This window comes from Phyllostomus hastatus, unplaced genomic scaffold (assembly GCF_019186645.2).
Source record: "Phyllostomus hastatus isolate PE091 unplaced genomic scaffold, TTU_PhHast_1.1 phas_scaffold_585, whole genome shotgun sequence".
In the NCBI taxonomy this organism is placed as follows: Eukaryota; Metazoa; Chordata; class Mammalia; order Chiroptera; family Phyllostomidae; genus Phyllostomus; species Phyllostomus hastatus.
Genome location: NW_025334037.1, coordinates 28,313,047 through 28,332,182, shown reverse-complemented (window position 1 = coordinate 28,332,182; position 19,136 = coordinate 28,313,047). Strand labels below are relative to the sequence as shown.

At 45.9% G+C, this 19,136-nt stretch overlaps 1 protein-coding gene across 6 annotated transcripts in view; it reads left to right on the top strand.

Annotated features, from left to right (window-relative positions):
• AMBRA1 (autophagy and beclin 1 regulator 1) overlaps positions 1-19,136 on the top strand; it is a 178,686-nt gene that overhangs the window by 147,742 nt on the left and 11,808 nt on the right. For all 6 annotated transcript variants that reach the window (XM_045825364.1, XM_045825366.1, XM_045825367.1 and 3 more), the window contains 3 exons: positions 1,182-1,370; positions 2,429-2,583; positions 15,167-15,306. In XM_045825364.1, the coding sequence (XP_045681320.1) occupies positions 1,182-1,370; positions 2,429-2,583; positions 15,167-15,306 (484 nt within the window). The remainder of the gene's footprint in view (positions 1-1,181; positions 1,371-2,428; positions 2,584-15,166; positions 15,307-19,136) is intronic.

The following is a 19,136-nucleotide window of genomic DNA, read 5'->3' as shown; positions in this document are numbered from 1 at the left end:
TTGTTCTGCTTATACCATGATGTGAGCACTCTGGTTCCAGGCTCACATCAAGGGCAAGACACTTCTTCCTGGCATGGAATTGCACAGTGAGCCTTGGAGAAGGATTCTAGTGAAAACTGAAACAAAGCCTATAGGCACAGCACCACTTGGTGGGGAGCAGACTCTCTCCACCTGCTGACATTCCTCCTCCACACCCCACCCCACTCCCTCATACTGAGCCTGCTGCCTGGCTGACCCATGCTTCTCAGTAACTGCCAAGTGCAGGCTGAGGCCACCCAAGGAGACTGGCTTGTGGTGTATGGATAAGGCATAGAGCATGGTGAGAAATGAAAAGAGTACCAGCCAGCCAGCCAGGGCCAGGCTTTGTTTCTCTTTATCGTGTCTTGTGGAGTTAGGAGTTAGTATTAGCAAGGAGCTGTCCAGAAGACTGATGTCTGTAAATGTTCCATCTCTCTTAAATGAGAAAGGAAGACATAAACCTGTGAAATGAGTTTCTTCTTCAAGGTCACAAAGCAGGTGTAGAATAGGAGTCATGCCCCAAGGAAGCTTTACCTGTATCATCCCTTCTTTCTTAGAATCAGCAGGTTTGCATTTTCATTCATTCTGGCTTTGATCTTTTGGACTATCGGAGCTGCTGAGTGGCTCTCCAGGAACAATTTATAATGACTTTTTTTCTTATCTAATCTCTCAAGTGATGTTTCCAAATTGTGAACTAAGACTTGGCAGGTGGTTGTGGTTGTATTGACTATCTGTAGTTTCCTATTAAAGTGATAGAGACTGCCGGTGTAATTCAGTGGATTGAGCGCTGGCCTACGAACCAAAGCATCACCTGTTTGATTCACAGTCAGGGCACATGCCTGGGTTGCAGGCCAGGACCCCAGTAGAGGGGGAGCATGAGAGGCAACAGCACGTTGATACTGCTCTCCCTCTCTATTTTCCTCCCTTCCCCTCTGCCTAAAAATAAATAAATAAATAATTTTTAAATGGATAAAGTGGTAGAGGAGACATATCTTTATTCTCTTTTGTATTACTTGTTGCATGCCATTTTAGTTTGATTAAGCAGCCTGTAGCATTTCCAGAGAGGGTCCAAGCCCTTAGGAAAGCCCCCAAATTTCTTGACCCAGAATTTTTCACGCCATCAACTTCTAACATTCATACCCTCTTTTCTTTCTTTGATGCAGCCTCTGTGAATGTGCTGGTGCAGAACTGCAAGATCTACAATGATGCCAGCTGTGACATTTCTGCAGATGGCCAGCTCCTGGCAGCTTTCATCCCTAGCAGCCAAAGGGGCTTTCCCGATGAAGGCATCCTGGCAGTGTACTCCCTGGCCCCCCACAACTTGGGTGAAATGCTCTACACCAAGCGTTTTGGTAAGGGATAGGAAGCCCAGTCTAGTGACAAAGAGATGCTGGTACCTTGGCATGAACATTCCTAGGAGAGGCAAGGTGTAGGTGGGTGTAATGGTCACATATTGCCTCACCAGGGCACTGACCAGAGGAAGATTGCTTTCCAGGAGTCCTGCCTCATAGCATTGCTAAGGACGTTTAAGATAAAAGTCCTCCCTACCACAATAGCATCAGTGATATATGCTCCTCATTGTAATGGCCAGGAATAAAGGAGGAGCTTTGTTCATGGTTTGGGGAAGTGGGCACAGTCATAAATTATAAGGCAGTTTGGCATTGTGTATTAAAGCCCCCAAATGTATTTTTTCTTTGATCCAGTAATCTCATTTCTAAGGAAATAATAAGAAAACTATATATATATAGCCTTGACTGGTGTGACTCAGTGTGTTGGGTGTCTTTTCATGAACTAAAAGATAGCCGGTTCAATTCCCTGTTAGGGCACATGCCTGAGTTGTGGGCCAGGCCCCCTAGTTGGGGGCATGCAAGAGACAACTGATCAATGTTTCCCTCCTTCTCTGTTTCCCTCCCTTTACCTCTCTATAAAAAATAAATTTAAAAATTTTTTAAAAGAAAACTGTACAGAGATTTATACATAGTACTGTTTCTTTTCATAGAGAAAAATGTCAAATTGTGAAGAGTTGCTTAAGTAAGTGATAGTGTATTGATAGGACAGAATGCCATTTGGCCTTCACAGTGTTTAATGATGGAAAATGTTCTTAATGTGTGAAGTGCAAATAGTAGATTTCAAAACAGTATTTATGGTATGAAGCCAACTTTTTAATAATGTGAATCTGTTATGCATTCTGTAACAGTGCTTAACATTTACTAAGTATTTTCTGTATGTCAGACACTGTACTTGGTACTTGACATGTCTTTTCATTATACTCCTCACTACAGTCCTGTGTGATAACCCCACGATGACCAAATGAAGATGTAGATTAGAGAAAAAGAGAAAAGATTAGGAGGAAGAATTATTTCCTTGTAATAGTAAGAACTCTGGAAAATGTCTCTCTTTTGGCCCTCAGGTCCCAATGCCATTTCGGTGAGCCTGTCCCCAATGGGCCGATATGTAATGGTGGGCTTGGCCTCACGAAGGATCCTGCTGCACCCTTCCACAGAACACATGGTGGCCCAGGTCTTCAGGCTACAACAGGCCCATGGCGGTGAGACCTCCATGAGGGTGAGTGTCACTGCTTGTGCCTTCAGCCTATGGCTACTCTACTAGGCGTGGCAGGGTAATGAAGGACAGTGGGGTGATCTCGCGGCCAGGACCAGAGAGGTCATGCTCAGAGGCATGAGGGAAGACTCCAGTCGAGCCCATCCATGACCAGCAGGCTTCCCTTTTGGAAGCTCTGGGATATTAAAAGGCAGGGGCTTTTGCATACCCTAGATCTTGAACTGGGTTCCCCAGAGGCCTGAAAGAATCTTTAGATAAAGACCAAACTGCATACTTCTTATTTCAACATGAGACCTTTAGTCTAGAGATACATAAATATCCCAATGATATCTTTATGCCTATTTAAAACAATTTTTTTGAGAAAGCAAGCTATAAAAATAGTATACTGTGCAATGTCCTTTTCTGTGAACTATAACCATGATGGAAGATGAGGACTTCAGGCAGCTACTGTGCTCTACACTGTGCCCCTATCCATTTCACCAGCAGAGAATGCATTTCTTGTCTGAGGCGGCTCTCGTGTGTGACCACAAAAGCCTTCCGGGCATCGTGGGGCTAGTGGCTTTCTGGGCTCAACTAGACTGGGTTCTGGCTGAGCTTCCTACATCCCAGAGGGGGTGCTCGTCTGACCAGGGTTTTTTCAAGGGGAGTCAGGTATTTGAACAGTTCTCTAATTAAATGGTATTTAAGCTCTGTCTCAAGCTAAGAACCTGTGAATTCCCTTAGCACTTGGTGCTGTGCCATTTGTAGTTGTATGCACTTGTTTATGTGTTGTTTTGTATTTTCTTTAGCTGTGTGGTGTATATGTTTAATCTACCCAATTAGGTTTGGTTTAAGTTCCTTAGGGCCATATCGCTCAGGGCCCCATTTAGTGCTCTGCTTGTAGTTGCTTATGAATGCCTGGAGTGGGCAGCATTTGTTTGAAAGAAAAACCTAGAGATTGGACCCAGTATAAGGTGTGGTGGCTTCCGACTTGGTATCCATCCTGGTCTTTATCCTCTTCTCCCTTGTACCTCCTACAGGGACCTGCTATTCAACTCCATTGAGCCACTTTCCAGGCACCCTGAATTTAATAAGGCTCTTTCCTGCTAGTGTGCCTTTACCACGAATGCTCTCCTCTCCTCAAACCCAACTGCCCCAAGCTCTTCCTTTTCTGTGGATCCTTCCTAAATAGAATTGATCACCCCTGAGCCACTGCTATACCAAGTAGAAACGCTCGTGCTAACCCTCAACACACCATACTGCAGTTATTTGTTTCCATGTCTCTCTCCTCTCTTGGACTGTGAACTTGAGAGCAGAGCTCTTGTCTGTTTTGTCTTTATGAAGTCTGCATTCTTAATAGGGAAACTGACATTTAGCAGAAACTGTATGAATGAAAGAGATTCTCAAGAAAAGTGTCCTCCTTATCATTTCTCAGTGGTAAGTAGCAGAACCAGTAATGTCCCACCATGCCTCTGAAAGGGTAGAAACAAGGTATCCTCTACTCTTGACATCATAAAGGCAGAGAAGTTCTGATCTTGGAGTTCGTGTAACTAGAAATACAGCATTTGACATTGAGTGATCAGGAGAGGATTTTGTGGGAAGTTCATCAAGCCTATTTTCTTATCTAGGTATTTGAGGGTAAAAGTTGAATTGTAGTTTAAATATTCTTATTTTGCTTATCTTAAGCATATTTGGATGGTAAAAAGTACCTGGTGTCTGTTTTTTACTACTTAGAATCCTGGTCCCAACAGCTGTTTTTCTAACCCTGCCTAATTATGGAATAATTGTTTATCATCATTAAGAGGCAGGATCTGATTTCGTCAACACTAATGGACATCTCCAGTCTCTTCCGGAAGCCAGGGCTGCTACCCGACCTCCTGGCTGAGGGCAAACAGCTACAGGGTGGGAGCCAAGATATTGTCACATATGGGGCTGGCAGCTCAGGGAATGCATTTGGAGGAGTCTGCTGAGGGGATGTGGTAATTCATCACTATCCTGCTAAGGGGCTTAAGGAAACTAGCCAGCTGCTGCGTTCCTGGTGACAAGAGCTATTTTTCAGGCCTCCCAGTGAGGCTTTCTTGATTCTCAATAGGCACCATCTGCTGCTTAGGAGCGGGAGCTGAAGTAACTAGAAAGATCCCATTTTGGGAAGTGTTCCTCTCACCCAAGAGACAGGATCCAGGCTTCTCAACAGGGTTTGCACACCATGTCCATCCAGTCTGACTTTTAAACCCCCGTGCTACAGAAAGGTTTCTGGTTTTCCAGGTCTTGGTTGCCCCTTACGTCCAAAGGCACCAAAGCACTCAGCAAATGTCCCTGAATTCAGTCATTGGTGGAAGGGAAGACACCAGCTTTTTTGGATAGCTGTGCTGTACCACCGTTTAAGGCAAGAAGTGCATTTTTGTCTGAGAACAGGGAGCAAGGGTTTAATGGGACAGTAGAGCATCTCCCTCTTTGCACAGGTAAGTATAGGTGGGTGTCTCCACCTGTAATGTCAAGCTCTTTCCTTGAAGGAATGCATTTGTGGGTAATGGGCCTGCCCAAGAGCTTCTCTGCCCAGAATTCCCCTTCGTTTTGGTATTATTGCCTCTTGGAATTCACAGTGGTAATGTTCAGAGAGGTGAGCTTGTTGGGCCAACAGACATTCCCAAGAGAACATCCTCCAGGGCATTGACTTATTTTAATTCCCACTAAGTGACATCTCTCCCCAAGAGATGATCTGTTACACAATCCCATATGAAAACTCTTTGAAAATGAATTGCTAATTGCTATTAGCCTTGGCGCATTTGTTCTAAGCAGTTCTTCATACCCCTGAATCAGTGTTTGTAAACGATGCTACTTGGACAACCTACCTTAGAATTCATGGGGTCTTTGCTAAAATACACACACCGCTTCAGACTTAAAATCAGAGTGAGAATGGGGCGGGAGGGACCCAGGTGTTTGTATTTGTAAAACAAGATTTCCAGGTGATTCTGATATTCACTTGAATTTAGAACTGCTGTTCTTAATGGCTGCTGTCTCCATTTTAGGTTTCTGCCCTCAGCTCCTTCAGCAAGGCGGAGAAACAATCTCCTCGGCTTGCCTCTTGGGGCTTTATGCGTGGTGCTTTGATACCATCTTTGCTAATTTTATTGCAGGCATGGTGGCATTTATGTTCCTTTTCCTACCAAACTCTTAGGTTTTTGGCTGTCTTGTGCTTCACCTCCCATCTTTTCTCAGCTGTTGTTGCTTTCCAGGGTTCTCCCCTGAATATCTCTCTATGCTGGATTGTTTTCTTCCCCATGTTGAGTCACTTTAGTTTTTATTCTTTTTTTCTAGAACCGAGGGTCCTTTAAATATTTGCCTTCTCTGCTTACTGAAGTTAGTCGTCCCAATTTTAGTATGATTGGCAAATCAGGAAAAATAAGATGAGGCATGTGTTTTGTCTTCCCCCTTCCCTCTCTCTGACTCACAGTTGAGCCAGGGAGGGCTTTTTGTTAATTTCTGTTTTGTTTTTAAGTTAGGCATTTAGAGATTGCTGAGCTGAAGTTTTGCTAAATTCTCAAAACACTAAACTGCCTGTGTTCCCTCTCTGCTTTTATTTTCTAATTGGAACAAGGCACAATATAGTAACAGAAAACTGCAATTAATTTTCCAAAATAGTGGCAACTTGCACATTATAATAATTTCGGTTGTAACCAAATGAAAGCATAATAACAAAAATATAAAATTAGTAATGAAACCAGAAATAGTCATATACCAAACTGTTCTTCTAGTTTCTGTCAGTAATAAGTGCTGTTTTACCTAGGAGTAAAGGCAAAGTCAGGCACCTGGGCTTGTGGGCGTGGTGGGGCGGGGGTGGCAGGTTGGTGTTAGGGCCTTTTGAGCTGAAAACAAAAATAAGGATTAGTGCTTTCAACACAGGAATTAACAGGTGGTGTGTTCTTTCCCCCAGGTGCATAGAGGATTCCCCTAACAGGTGGGGGTTATAGGCATATAAATGGTTTCATAGGAACTGAAAAGGACCCTCATTGCCTAGTCCCTGTGGATCCTAGAGGTGCTGATATGCTCTTCTCTCTGGTCATCTTATTGACAGTGATAAACAGGACACTCCCTTTGACTTGAGTGGGAGCAGAAGCTCCAGGACAGAAAGCAGTTTAGCCCTTCTTTCTCTGTGGAACAGCATTGTGCTCTCGAAGGCAAAGCCTCAGATACTTAAAGGTCAATTTGGTTTAAAGCTTTTTCTTTGTGGCTGTGCAGTAAAACTGTATTCAAGTACTGAGCAACTGTTACCTACACAAATCATTAGTTTGGAGTGGATGTTGGAAAGAGAGTCAGCCCTTCCCCCCCTTCCTCTCCCTCATCCTCTTCAGCCATCCTTTTTTCTCCCCGCCGGCTCCCCCTCTCTTCCTGTTCACTCTCCCTTCCTCCACTTCTTGACCCTGGGAGTTCTGCTCTTCAGTGGTGTCCTGGTCCCTTCTCTTTGTGGAGTGCGGCTCTAGAGCCGTGCACCCCCGGCATCCTCAACAGGTCTTAGGCAGCAGGGAAGGAGAGCAGATTTGTTGGCATTTTTTACATACCTTCAACCTACTTATATCTAACTGGGCTGTAGTTCTCAATGTGCATTTTTCTGGGACCACATCAGCGTTACCTAGGAACTTGATCTAAATGCAGATTCTCTGCCCCACCTGAGACCTGCAGAATTGGAAACTCTCAGGGTGGGGCCCAGCTGTCCTTATTTTCCCAGGTGCTCCAGGTGACTACACAGGCAGGCAGGACTGAAAACAAATGGACTGTGTGGGTGTTCTAGGTAGACCTCGCCTGTCCATGTGGCTTTGTCCTTTCTCTTTTTGCACTCACCCTGTTTCTTACTGTGTCTCTGGAACCTCATCTGGTTTAATTCTGTGGTTTCTGTTTACCAGATTTTTCAGATACTTCCAGAAAGTTGAGAGAGTTATGAGTACCTCCTGCCCTAGAGGTTTCAGGCATTTAGGATCGTGTTAGCACCCTAGTGATGGTACTGTAAGGACTAATGCTGTGAGGCCTCTTTCCTGTTCTGATTGAAATTCTGACCTTCCCTCTGTTGACTTTACTCAGGCTCTCAACTGTGAGCTCATGCCTGATTGCCTACGTGTTACAGAATACAGAGACGCTTTGGCTTAAAGAGTGAGGAGCAGTATCTTTATTCTTCTCCAGGCCCTTCCCCATCTGAAGGAGTATTTCTTGAGTTCCTTTTTCCAACATTCAACTGACTGTTATCCTTGGGTGGGAGACATCACTATGATACCCACTAATGGGTATCTTTGTGTGCCTCTGGCTTGCTTGCTTTTCTACCGTTTCATAGCTGTCTTCACAGAGCCTAGTGATGACTGTTATTATTAAAAGTTTATTAAAATGGCCCTGCCTGGTGTAGCTCAGTGGATTGAGCGCAGGCTCTGAACCAAAGAGTCGCCAGTTCGATTCCCAGTCAGGGCACATGCCTGGGTTGCCAGCCAGGTCCCCAGTGGGGGCGACATGAGAAACAGCCACAAATTGATGTTTCTCTAACTCTTTCTCCCTCCCTTCCCCTCTCTCTAAAAATAAATAAATAAAATCTTTTTTGGTAAAAAGTTCGTTAAAATGAACCATAAAAAAAGGCTTGGTATCCAAAATGTTCAAATTAGTCATATCTAAATTACGGTTTAGATCCCTGGGTCAGGATGGGTTTCCAGCACAGTCAGCAGTAATGAGCATTTATGTAACTAACCTTTGTGGGCTCTTTTGGCCTGTCCTAGTTCCATTCTTTAATGTGCAGTCTTCACTATGGCTCCCTCTTTGCCCTGAATTCAGCCGGTGGTGTAATCCAGTCATCTGTACTCCCCTAGACTGTAATAGTTTGATTTTCAAAAAGGGAACTGAGCCTCATAATCTTGCCTGGTCTTGCGAGTGGCAAAAACCTAAAATAAAGATGTTTTATTTTTGTGTCCTGGAAGGGTACTATTTCTTCCAGGGGAGATTGGGATAAAAGAGAGACAGCTTTGTGTTGTCAGAAATGATTTACTCCTTCCTAAGATTTTTGTCCTCGTTAATTTTCTTAAAGCTGCCTGTCAGTTGATTAAAAGCTGCTTCCGCTGCAATTATCTTAAAGTTGACTTCTGAGATGTGGTACAAAGCACCTATCCTCAGAAAGTTCCTTTCTGTAGCACATTGTAGGAAAGGGGGGAGTATGGGAGAAGTCAGGAGTGTCTCTGATGCAATTTGTCAGAGAAGGGAGGGGCAAGATAAAGAATTAAAAATAACAGTGGAGCTGCAATCAGAGTCATTAGTTTAGGCAGATTTTTCCATGACAGATTCCTCCAACTCTGACGATTTCTTTCCTCCATGGTCTCTTAGTAGAGTTCGGTCTATACTGCATTTTAACTCTTTTCACTCAACAAAATTTTAGTGAACCCCTTCCATGGGCCAGGTATTTTGCTAGTCTGGGAATACAGTGAACAAAATGGGCCTGTCCTTGCTCCTCTGGTGCGCACATGTTAGATGACTGGCTTCTTAACTGGACCTTTCACTGCTGTGCCACCGGCCTTCACTGTGCTGGCACGCAGGAGGCACTCCCAGTTCACGTAGGCCACTTTGGAATCTCGTGTGCCATGGATTTCCTGCGCACACATGAACGTGCATTTCCACTTGCCACTAACATCAGTGTGCCCGGCATGTGACTCAGGAAACAGTGACTGAATGATAGTATTGATGAGATAATCCTTATGAAGATAGGGAGTGTCTTACTCATTTCCACAATTCTGCTCAGTATCAGTGAGTTTCTCCAGGTGCTAGTCCTGGCACTGAGATGTAGTGAGAGAGCTCCAGTAGATCAGTTCAGAAGTGAAAGGCAAAAAAAAAAAAATTTTTTTTCCCCAAGAATTGGTAGGAGAACCTACCTGAAAGTATTTTAATGTAGCCTTTGTCCTGTAATTGTTCTAAAAAAATATGGATCAAGACCAAAGTATATTGAATGTATTGAAATATATTGAAAGACTGTCTTATCCAAGGTGAATCTGGCCTTTTCCTTTGAGATTTAGAAAGCCAAGAAAGTTCAAGAACATGTGCTGCGCTCAGAGTGGGAACAGGAGGAAGTAATTATTTTAATTTCTAGAAGTTCCAGGAGCAGTGAATGCCTCAGTATTTCATTTAGCACAGAAGTAGATTCCTCAGCTGAACCAGTCTCTGTGGTTTGATCCTAATGGGCAAAGACAGTCTTTGGCCATCAGGCAAGTTACAAAATAAAATTCTTATCCTCCATCCTTGGGATCTCTTTGAGAAGAACAAAGGAATAAGACAAAGTTTACAGGTCTCAAAAAGTCACGGGAGGTTGGCTAGAAATGACATCGAGGTAGCTGATTGTCAACAGCAGCAGAGGGCCACAAACTCCGAAGAGTTAAGAAAAGGAGGTTTTTGCTTTAATTTAGTTAAGGCTCATCTAGGCAGTTTGTTCCTGCTTCAACTGAATAAAGGGGAGAGTTAGGTGACTTGATACTCAGATTCTTGTTTTAAAGTAACCACTCTAAAATCAACATTCTACAGGTTCTAAACGCCAAAGTAGAATATAAAGAAGGCTTGGAGCTAGTAAAAGAAATTAAAGTTTTTGGGAAACAATCAGATTTTCTGAAAAGATGAAGAAACTCCAATAATTCATGACTCTAAAAAGACCAAGAGCTCGGAAGGAAGAAAAGGACCACAGTGTCCGGTCCCCTGGCTGCTCTGGGGTGTGTGCATTTCTCAGCCTGTGACAAGGTGTGCAGCCATCCATTTCCAAAGGAAAGGTCACCTGTCTCATAGCATCTGCTTTCCATTTTTTCTTTGCAGAGAAGGTTCAGAGAGGATTCTCCTAGTAACCCTCTCTAAAATCTTAAAGCCTCCCTTGATTTCCATCACTACCCAGAAGGCATTTCCCTTCCTCACAGTTCTTTTTTTTCTCAGAGCCTCTTTGGCTTGCACCTTCTCCCGTGGCCCTCCAACCCATTTCCTATTATCCCTTCCCTCCAACCAGCTTCTGTTGTCTTAGTTAAAATGAAAGGGATCTGCCAACTGCGCTCAGCCTCGTGCCACCATGGCGAGGTTTCAGCTTTACAGATTCCCAAATGTAAACAAGACAACCACAGAGTTTTTTCTTTTGGCTTTTTGTCCGGTCTGATCTGAGCAGTTCAGTTTGCTGCTTGGACTAATGAGCTTTATTGACATGCGGTAGAAGAGAAGGCATCTTGGTGAGGGCAGCATACATTTTTCCTCCAAATTTGAAAAGGATGGAGAGGAAGATTTCCCATTGAGCTCCTCTGACCGCCTCTTATTCTTTTCCTGTGTTTTTGAACAAGAAATAAGACCACTTTACATTTGATCTAGGAACTGTTTTCTTTTGCTTCTACTTCCTGTTAGAATTTGAGGGTGTGGAGGAGCAGCAGTATAATTATCTTAGACCCCAGAAGTGGAAGAATTGTTACCTTCTCTCACACCCTTAGAACCATGGAGATCTTGGCGACCTGACTCATTCTCCATTGATGTGCTGATGGCCCTGACTCAAAAAATGTGTTCCCTCTAGCATATTGATCCCAATTTCCTTCCTAGATGCTAGACAGAAATGAGAACAGTCTGCTTGGGTGGGGGGTTTCTGTCAGCATTTGTCATATGCCAGGGAACAGCTGCAGCTGAGACAGGTGAAACCAGGACTCTGCCAACATGAATCAGCAGCTGGCTTTGTGTCCAGCCCACAAAGGTCCCCAGGTCCTGATAATCTGCCTCCAATATAACAGGATTTGGTGTTGTAGCTTCATGGGGTGTCACTTTTGTCACAGAAAGGAATTATTGGCAGGCCACCCAGCTTTGTTCTTAACATCTCATGGGGAGCTTCAGGGTACCTGACTAGTGTTAAGGAAACCTGTACTTGAGGTATATTTGGGGTGCTTTTAAGTGAAGTCCAGAGTTGTCCTTTACGCTCTCTCGGATCTTACTTCCTGTCGGTGCTGATGGACTCTGCATGTGCAGAGCCAGAGCCAGTCCCTGTCGAAACCTGGAAGAGACTCACAGATCACCCAGTCACTGTGCTGGAGGGACTGACTGGTGGCCGAACCGTAAATGGCTAGGGAGTAGCCAGCACTACCTAATCATTGGTCAGCACTGGGGAACTTGCCACCCAGATATTCTCTTGTGTCTAGGGCTAATTGTAAGGAGTATTTCCCTCAGCGAGGTGCCTAGAGAGCTGTTCAGCTCCCGCCAGAGCAGTGAGTAGAAGGTGCATCTCTAGTGGTTTTCAAAATGGTCCAGATTCTCATTCCTCTGGAATCCTTTAGTTTCGGGCATGTGTGAAATAAGGAGTCTTGAACCAGATGACCTCCCGGGACCTAGAAATCAGTGATCCTTACTCATCCTTCACTCTAGTTCCCCACCCCCAGACTTTTTGCCCCCCCCCCATTCTCTTCCTTCCCACCCCCACATTGGGGCGTGATAGGCAAGCAAGTGCTTATCAGGAGTCCTGGAGGCTGCTGATCTTCATGTGGCATTTTCTGGCTTCCTGCCACAAAGTAGGATTTAGCTTAATACCCAAACCTTGGAGGAGATGGGCACTTGGGAGCTGACTTTTCAGTGCTGTTTACTAAGGACTGAAGGGTGGGGGTGGGGTTGAGGGAGGGCTGCCATAGCCAGAGGACAGATCGATGTCCTGTGACTTCTAGAGCCGTGGAGGTTGTGAACGTCCATGCAGCAGGGTCTGGGGGCCTCGACTGACAGTTACTTCTCTCCTCCCTCTGACCTTGTCTCACCTGAGCTGGGTCGTTTGTCATGCCTGCTCTTGAGGTTTTGTCTCCAAAGCAAGTTCCTGTACTTAGAAGCAAATTGGTAATACCTATTAATCCCTGTGCAGCAGTAGAATATAAAAGGTGAATTTGTGACATGAGAAAGGCTTATTTGCTTCTCTCCTGGTCTGGAACATTTCTAGAAAAGTGTTCTCTTATATTTTCTTTGAAACCCCCATCAAAAAACTTAGCACAACCTTCAAGCACCTGAGTTACTAACCTTATTACCCCCTTCTTGCCAGGGTACTTTCTCTGGCCCTTCTGCCCTGTTCCCTGCAATTATGAACCATTATGGTTCTAGGGGAGAGACTGTTGTGAGGCCCATGTAGACCGAGGCTTCCCTCCTCCAACCCACTGAAATTAGCACTCATTCCTCCTTACCTCCAGGTGTGTAGCACTCATACCATCTGGCCTTTGGGAGAAGGAAAAATCATCTGATTATAAGGGATGTCCTCCACAGTTGTCTGATCACAGCCACTCTGTCCTTTTGGTGTGTACACCAGGTCATGTTTAACCATATAACCTGTGGGTGGGACCAAAACCATTAGCTGTCTTCTGGAAAGGAGAAAATTTCTGTGAGATAAAATGAAGGCACCACGCTCTGTCTCCTGACTAGAAGGAAAGGTGTTGATTGGGTGCAAAGGGAGAATACTGGTGTTGCCGTATCCATGGATAGTCGTCAGTGAAGCTGGTGGGGAGTAGAGGCCATGAATTTGTTCAGGGCTCCTGCCAGATATGCCTGTGCAAGGAAGAGATTATCCAAAGGTCAAGCAACCATGTTCTAGGTAACCAGTCTGGAAATGCATATACTCCAATGGGCTGTTTTCCAGTAGTCTCAGACCAGAGATTTTAGGAGCCCTGGCTAATCTTTACATTTGGAGTTGAGTCGGACAGGAAGGTCATAGGAGATCCTTAATGCGCTATCTGTGGGGCAGTCTTAAGCCTCAAACCAGAGCCAATTCCCCATCTGTCAGAGACCTCAGGACCACAGCGGGGCTGTTCTGGTACATTTTTCAGCACTACAAAACCTGGAAAATGATTCACAGCAAGACTCCCTGCACGTGTGTCTGCACATTGAATACACATGCTGTTCTACAGTCCATCCTGGCAAAGGCCTTTCAGATAAATACCCACAGCGCACGAATGAGCAGCCCCAAATCCAGGGCTGCTTGTGACTCGATTCGTGTCCGTCCTGTGGACTCCCAGCTCAGTTTTTACTTCTTTTTCTTTTCTGTAAGTCTCCCCTCAGGATAATCAGAAAAATAACTATTGGTCACCCTAAATTTATTTTTGAATATTACTTTTAAATCATACTCTTCATTTGGTCCCTTTTTTTTTTCCTTCCATCAATCCTTACCAACAGGTAAAGGCAGATGAAGTTTGTCCCTGTTCTATTGATTAAAACCTGAGGAGGCCTAAAAGGAGAAACGTCATATTGGCTGAAACTCCAATTTACAGATCCCTGATAGGTGTGGCTCAGTGGATTGGGCGTTGACCCACAAACTGAAAGGTCACTGGTTTGATTCTCAGTCAGGGCACATGCCTGGGTTGCAGGCCACATCCCTGGTTGGAGGCTTGTGAGAGGCAACTAATCAGTGTTTCTGTCCCTCCCTTCCCCTCTCTTTAAACATAAAATCTTTTTTAAAAAATTAGAAAAACTCTAGTTTACCGATTCTCATCTTCACAACCTTCCCATAGGTCCTGACAACCGTTTTTGAAGCTCCAGATGCAGATTTCCAGTGATAACAACAACACTTACCATTTATGAGCTTGCCTCATGCCGGGCATTTTATATACATCATTTCTTTTAATTTCCCCAGTTATTTGAGTATTGATGCTATCTCTTTTTAAACTGAGATCTAAAGAAGTATGGTGGCGCCAGGACTCAAGCCCAGGTCTCTCAAACTCTGAAGTCCGAGTCCTTCGTTCTTGCCCTGCCCCTGTCTTCAACTAAAGTTGTTTCTGGAACATCGCGTAGGTCAGTGACCTCAGAGACTGGGAGGCTTTCTTTCACATTCAGCCAAACCCTAGCCATAGCTAAGCTGCCCCCTGAGAAAAGCGTAGCTGTGGAAAGATGTAGGCTGTTGAAAGAAGATTCTCTCCCTTTGAGAAATGGAAATGAGCTATTTAATGGTTATTTGCATAAGGTAGAAAGAAATCCAGTACCTGTGTGTTCAAGATTCCCCTCTGTCCTGCTTTCTATACCTTAATTGCACCTTTTAGGTACCCTTAAAAATAGCATTTTTAACATTGCTTTTAATTAGATGAATTAAGAATGTTCTCCCCAGTGTTATCCACCCCTCTCCCCATTACCTTCAATTTCCCACTGCTGTGAGAGCACTGATTTCCATGGTAACAGGACTGCCAGTTGAGCTTGGCTTTCACTGGTTTATCTGGTTAGAGGACAGTTAGGGGCGGTCCTTTCAGTCCTTCTGAGTGAGCTGGACTCTGAATGGGGCTCTCCAGGGGGTTTCCTTAAAGCAATGTTGTGAGAGGTGCTAAAAGGCTGTAAGGAAGGCACAACTAAGCCTGGTGCAGAAAAGTGCAGAAAACCCGGAGTATGTCCCTGGTATTTCTTGAAAGAGCCCTGGCCCTCACCTAAAATAAGAGGATGCCACCCTCCCCTCTGCCAAGTTCTCAAATTTGTGGTAGGCGTCACTCCATTCCCAGCCCAACCATTGCCTTTCCTCCCTGTCTTTAACTTGCTTCAGGCCATAGAAGGGACTTTGTTTCTCCAGGATTTTGTCATTCTTTGTAACAAATTGTTTCTCCTCCCATTCTCTTTTCTTCCCTCTTTTCCCCCCACCCAGAGAGTTTTCAACGTCCTCTACCCCATGCCTGCTGACCAGCGGAGACATGTCAGCATCAACTCTGCCCGCTGGCTGCCTGAGCCTGGGCTCGGCCTGGCCTATGGTACCAACAAAGGAGACCTGGTGATCTGCCGACCAGAGTGAGTGGCTCCAGGGGCCGGCAGGGTGGGTATGCAAGGCTCATCTGGGCTGAGGGTGGAGAAATCAGCATTCACCTATGGCTCTAGCCAGTGAGGTGGGGTCATTTAGATGGGAGTCTGAATTCCGCTAGAGCCTACCCTCGCTCTTGTTGTCACTCCTTAAAGTATCCTTTTCACTTACGGATGATAGGCTTAGCCTTCCTTTGCAGAAACCTTCAAAAGACTGGTTTAGTTATTTTTGTCTCTGAACTCTAAGACAGTGTTTTTTGTTTGTTTTCCCTTGTTCTCTGGTGATAATAAAAGTTGCTCTGCAGGCAAAAACATAGCAAAGATTCTATTCTAAACCCTTTTGAAGAATTCAACAGGTAATCCTGGGTTTGACATTAACTTTGGAAATAACATCTTGTTAAAGCCCTAATTTGTCAAGTCACTGATCTCTAACTGCCTGGCTCTGTGTCCTGCCTGTTTTCCTTTCTGCTTGAGGCTCTGGCTCATAATTGGAAAGGCATATTAAAAAGCTCAATTTAAAAATCAAAATGATTATTATCTTGAAGTAGGGAGTAGGAAGGGACAGGGAACCAAAGCATTTCTTTTTCAGTCCTGATGACACCCCTTCCCCTTCCTCTGGCTTTCTGGAGGGTAGAGGTCTGTTTAGGCAAGAACCTGGGAGTCAGCCAGGCCTGTCCTCAGTTTCCACACCCAGGTAGGTGGGGAGGGTGAAGCCCTGTGCATCCGTGTGGGCCGCTGCAGGGTTCCAGTGACTAAATGCCACCCATGCCTCTAGGCCGTCCTAATGCTATCTCTACTGCAGTCTTCTCCGAGGGTGTTCTGCAGACCACAGAGCATGGTGTGACTGGTCTGCTGGAGTCTCTGGCTGCTGGGAGTGTTCACATTGCCTTTTGGTAGGGCCCTTGGTGGTTTTTCCTAGAGTGTGTATTTGGGTCAGTCCTTGTGGCCTGGTAGGTGACTGCTGAGGGGGCCCTTAGCTGAGCTAGGTCACTGGCCCGGCCCATTCCGTGTGGAACTTTGAGGGCCCCTCCCAAAGAAAGGCTGCTATCTGAACCTCACCTGGCCCAGCTGCTTTGGAGCTAGATTTCTTGGTTCTGCTGGCTTTGCTTTCCTTGGGCTGTGTCCAGAGTGCCCCTTTCTTTAGCTCCATGCACCTTTCCAGAACACAGCCTGCCTCTTCCATGACTGTGCCACTGTTAGTCCAAGGTTCTGGATCTGTCCCTTTCTGCTCCCACCCTTGGCCTGTCCATAGTCCCAGGATCAGTCTGCCATGATATGTTTCTTTTTCCCCAAAGCACATGAGACTATCTTGTATCTTCCACTTTTCTTGGGAGTTCATAAGAGGAATCTACTAGCTGTGTTTTCCAAAACTGGCCCAGAATTCTGGACCATAATTTTACTCTTACCAACATGGCAGTTAGAGGCCTTTCTTTTTCTGTTTCTCAAAGACATCCTACCTCCCACAGCACTGTTATCTGTGGGCCCAGCCACTAGCCTTTGTCCCAGTTAGGCTCCCAGCACCACCCTCCCTGCCTTGCGAAAGTGATCTGCTTTTACAGAGTCAGAATCCCCACCTCCAGCTAGCTGTGGTCCAAGGCCTTGGACGTCTGAAACCCCAGCCTGCATACCTGGCGGAGTCATAGACACCTCAGCCAGACATGAAGCTGGCTTTGGCCTCTTTTCTCACCACATGTCGTCCTCAGCATCTAGAGTCTCAGCAGGTCAAAGCCATCTTGGATGGCCTGAGGAACTCCCTTACCCCTCACCCCCACCCAGGAACTCAGGCCTCTTTTATGAGCAAGGTGGCACCAGCATTTGACGCAGGAAACAGCTCCCATCGCAGCCTGAGTTGTGTTGAACTGAGAGAGGGGTGCGTCAGCTAACTGGCATCAGTGTCGCTGTTGCTCCTGATTTCTTGGTTCATGTTGGTGGGTATCCCAAATCATAGGGCCAGACATTTAATGGGACCATAATAAATTAAGATGGACAGACTTTGTCCTAAGTTGTTCAGAGCTGCTCCAGTTCTGTCACCTTCACATCTGTACAGCTGTTTTGCTTCAGGCAGGGAAGACTGAATGATGCAGGTAAGAAAGTTAAGGCTCACCCAAGGCCTCCCAGAAGACAGGTGAGGGAATTCAACTTCCTAACTTTCCAAGCCAGAGCTCTTACCTTAAGAATCTTAAGCTGATTCTTAACCTTTTTTTTTTTTCCAACCAAAAATCCCTTTAAAATTCTGATGAAAGCAATGCAGCTCTCTTCCACTGAAAAACATGCCAAAAGAACACTCATGTAACTTGGTAATTCTCTTAAAACCCCAGGTAAAGAAGGTAGCTCCAGGTGGTGGTGACAGGCATGCCGGGTGATTGATGCGGAGAAGTTGCTCTCTCTCTGTTGTCACTATGGCTGGTCTCTGGCCTACAACGAGGAAAAGGAATATAAATAGGAAAGCAGGGGCTCAGGGTTGTTGTCTCTTTAGTAGGCAGCTGTTTAACGCTTGCTGCCTGTCCCCAAGTGACACAGCTCCCCGGCACACCCCTCCCCAAGGGCATGGGAGCCAGCCCGCCAGCTGGGCCAAGATTACAGCCCTCCCCCCAGAACAGGTGGTTGTCTGCCTTTGTCCCAGGCACGGGCAGCTGCACCTCATTTCGCGCTCTCCAGTCTACTCTTGATTTCTCCTGGTTGTCGCATCCTCAGCACTCTCTCCGAGCACAGAGGGGAGGCAGCAGGCTCCTTCGGCATTTCCTAGTGGTACTAAAATTCCACTGACAGCAAAAAAAGCCCTAAGGGGACATTTTATCCCTCCAGGGACAGGTGAGGAGACAAACAACTGGTCCTTCAGCCCCTGTACAAAGTCATTACAGTAGCTAATAGCCAGGTCACCCAACCCTTCCCAGGCAGTGAGGCGCTCCTTTCTCCTTTACTTCCCCACCCACCACTCCTCCCAAGCTGCTGCTGTGCCTCTGGCTGACCACCAGCCCAGCCACCACCCCTACCAATAAGCACAGTGGGTGTGAAGTACCAGCTTGATGTGAGGGGGTGCGTGCTCACTTCTGGCTTCATATATCAGCCCTACAAGTGGGAGGGAGGTGTAGCTGGGAAGACCACTTCTCAGAGTCAATTCAGAAGACAGAATTCACAGAAAAAAGTAGGCTGGGACTGTGGGGCATCTGGCCCCTTGGCCGAGGGGCCTGGCAAGGTCCTAGCTCTGCCCCCTAAGAGGGAACTGCCACTGCAAACAGTGATTGCAATCAAGCACCATTGACCACGGAGGGGAAAGGCACGCCTCTGAATCAAAAGGGAAGCCACAGAGTCTTCCAGGCTGTCCCACAGAGCCAGGTGCCAGCTCTTTCCCACAGCACAGAGGTGGCAGGGGTAAATGCCGGTCTTCTAAACAGTCTTTTTTCTCCAGAGAGACACTCATGTAACAGCTAGATGAAAGAAGAATATTCTCAAAGGGAATACTCTCTAGAGGCTGGTAAGTGCAGGGCCAGAGTTCTTTGCAAGAGCCTCGTCACTGCCAAGGAAGCCAGGCTGGCTCTCAGCTGTGTGCAGGGAGCCCTGACATCCCACTGGGAGGGGGCGATTGAGCCCAGCAAGAAGCGCAGCCTACAGACAGGCAGGGGAGACTGAACAGTATTCAGGTGAGGAGGAGAGAAAGCTGCCAGGTGCGAGGTGGAAGTCCATCTGAAAAGTCTCACCCCAAGTGGCCTTCCCATTCTTCTTCGTCCGTTTGTGTGTTTGCCTAGCTTCCACGAAGAACCTAGAGCTAACAGTGACTCATTCACCCTCATTAAGACCCAAGGAGACAGGAGATGGTTGGG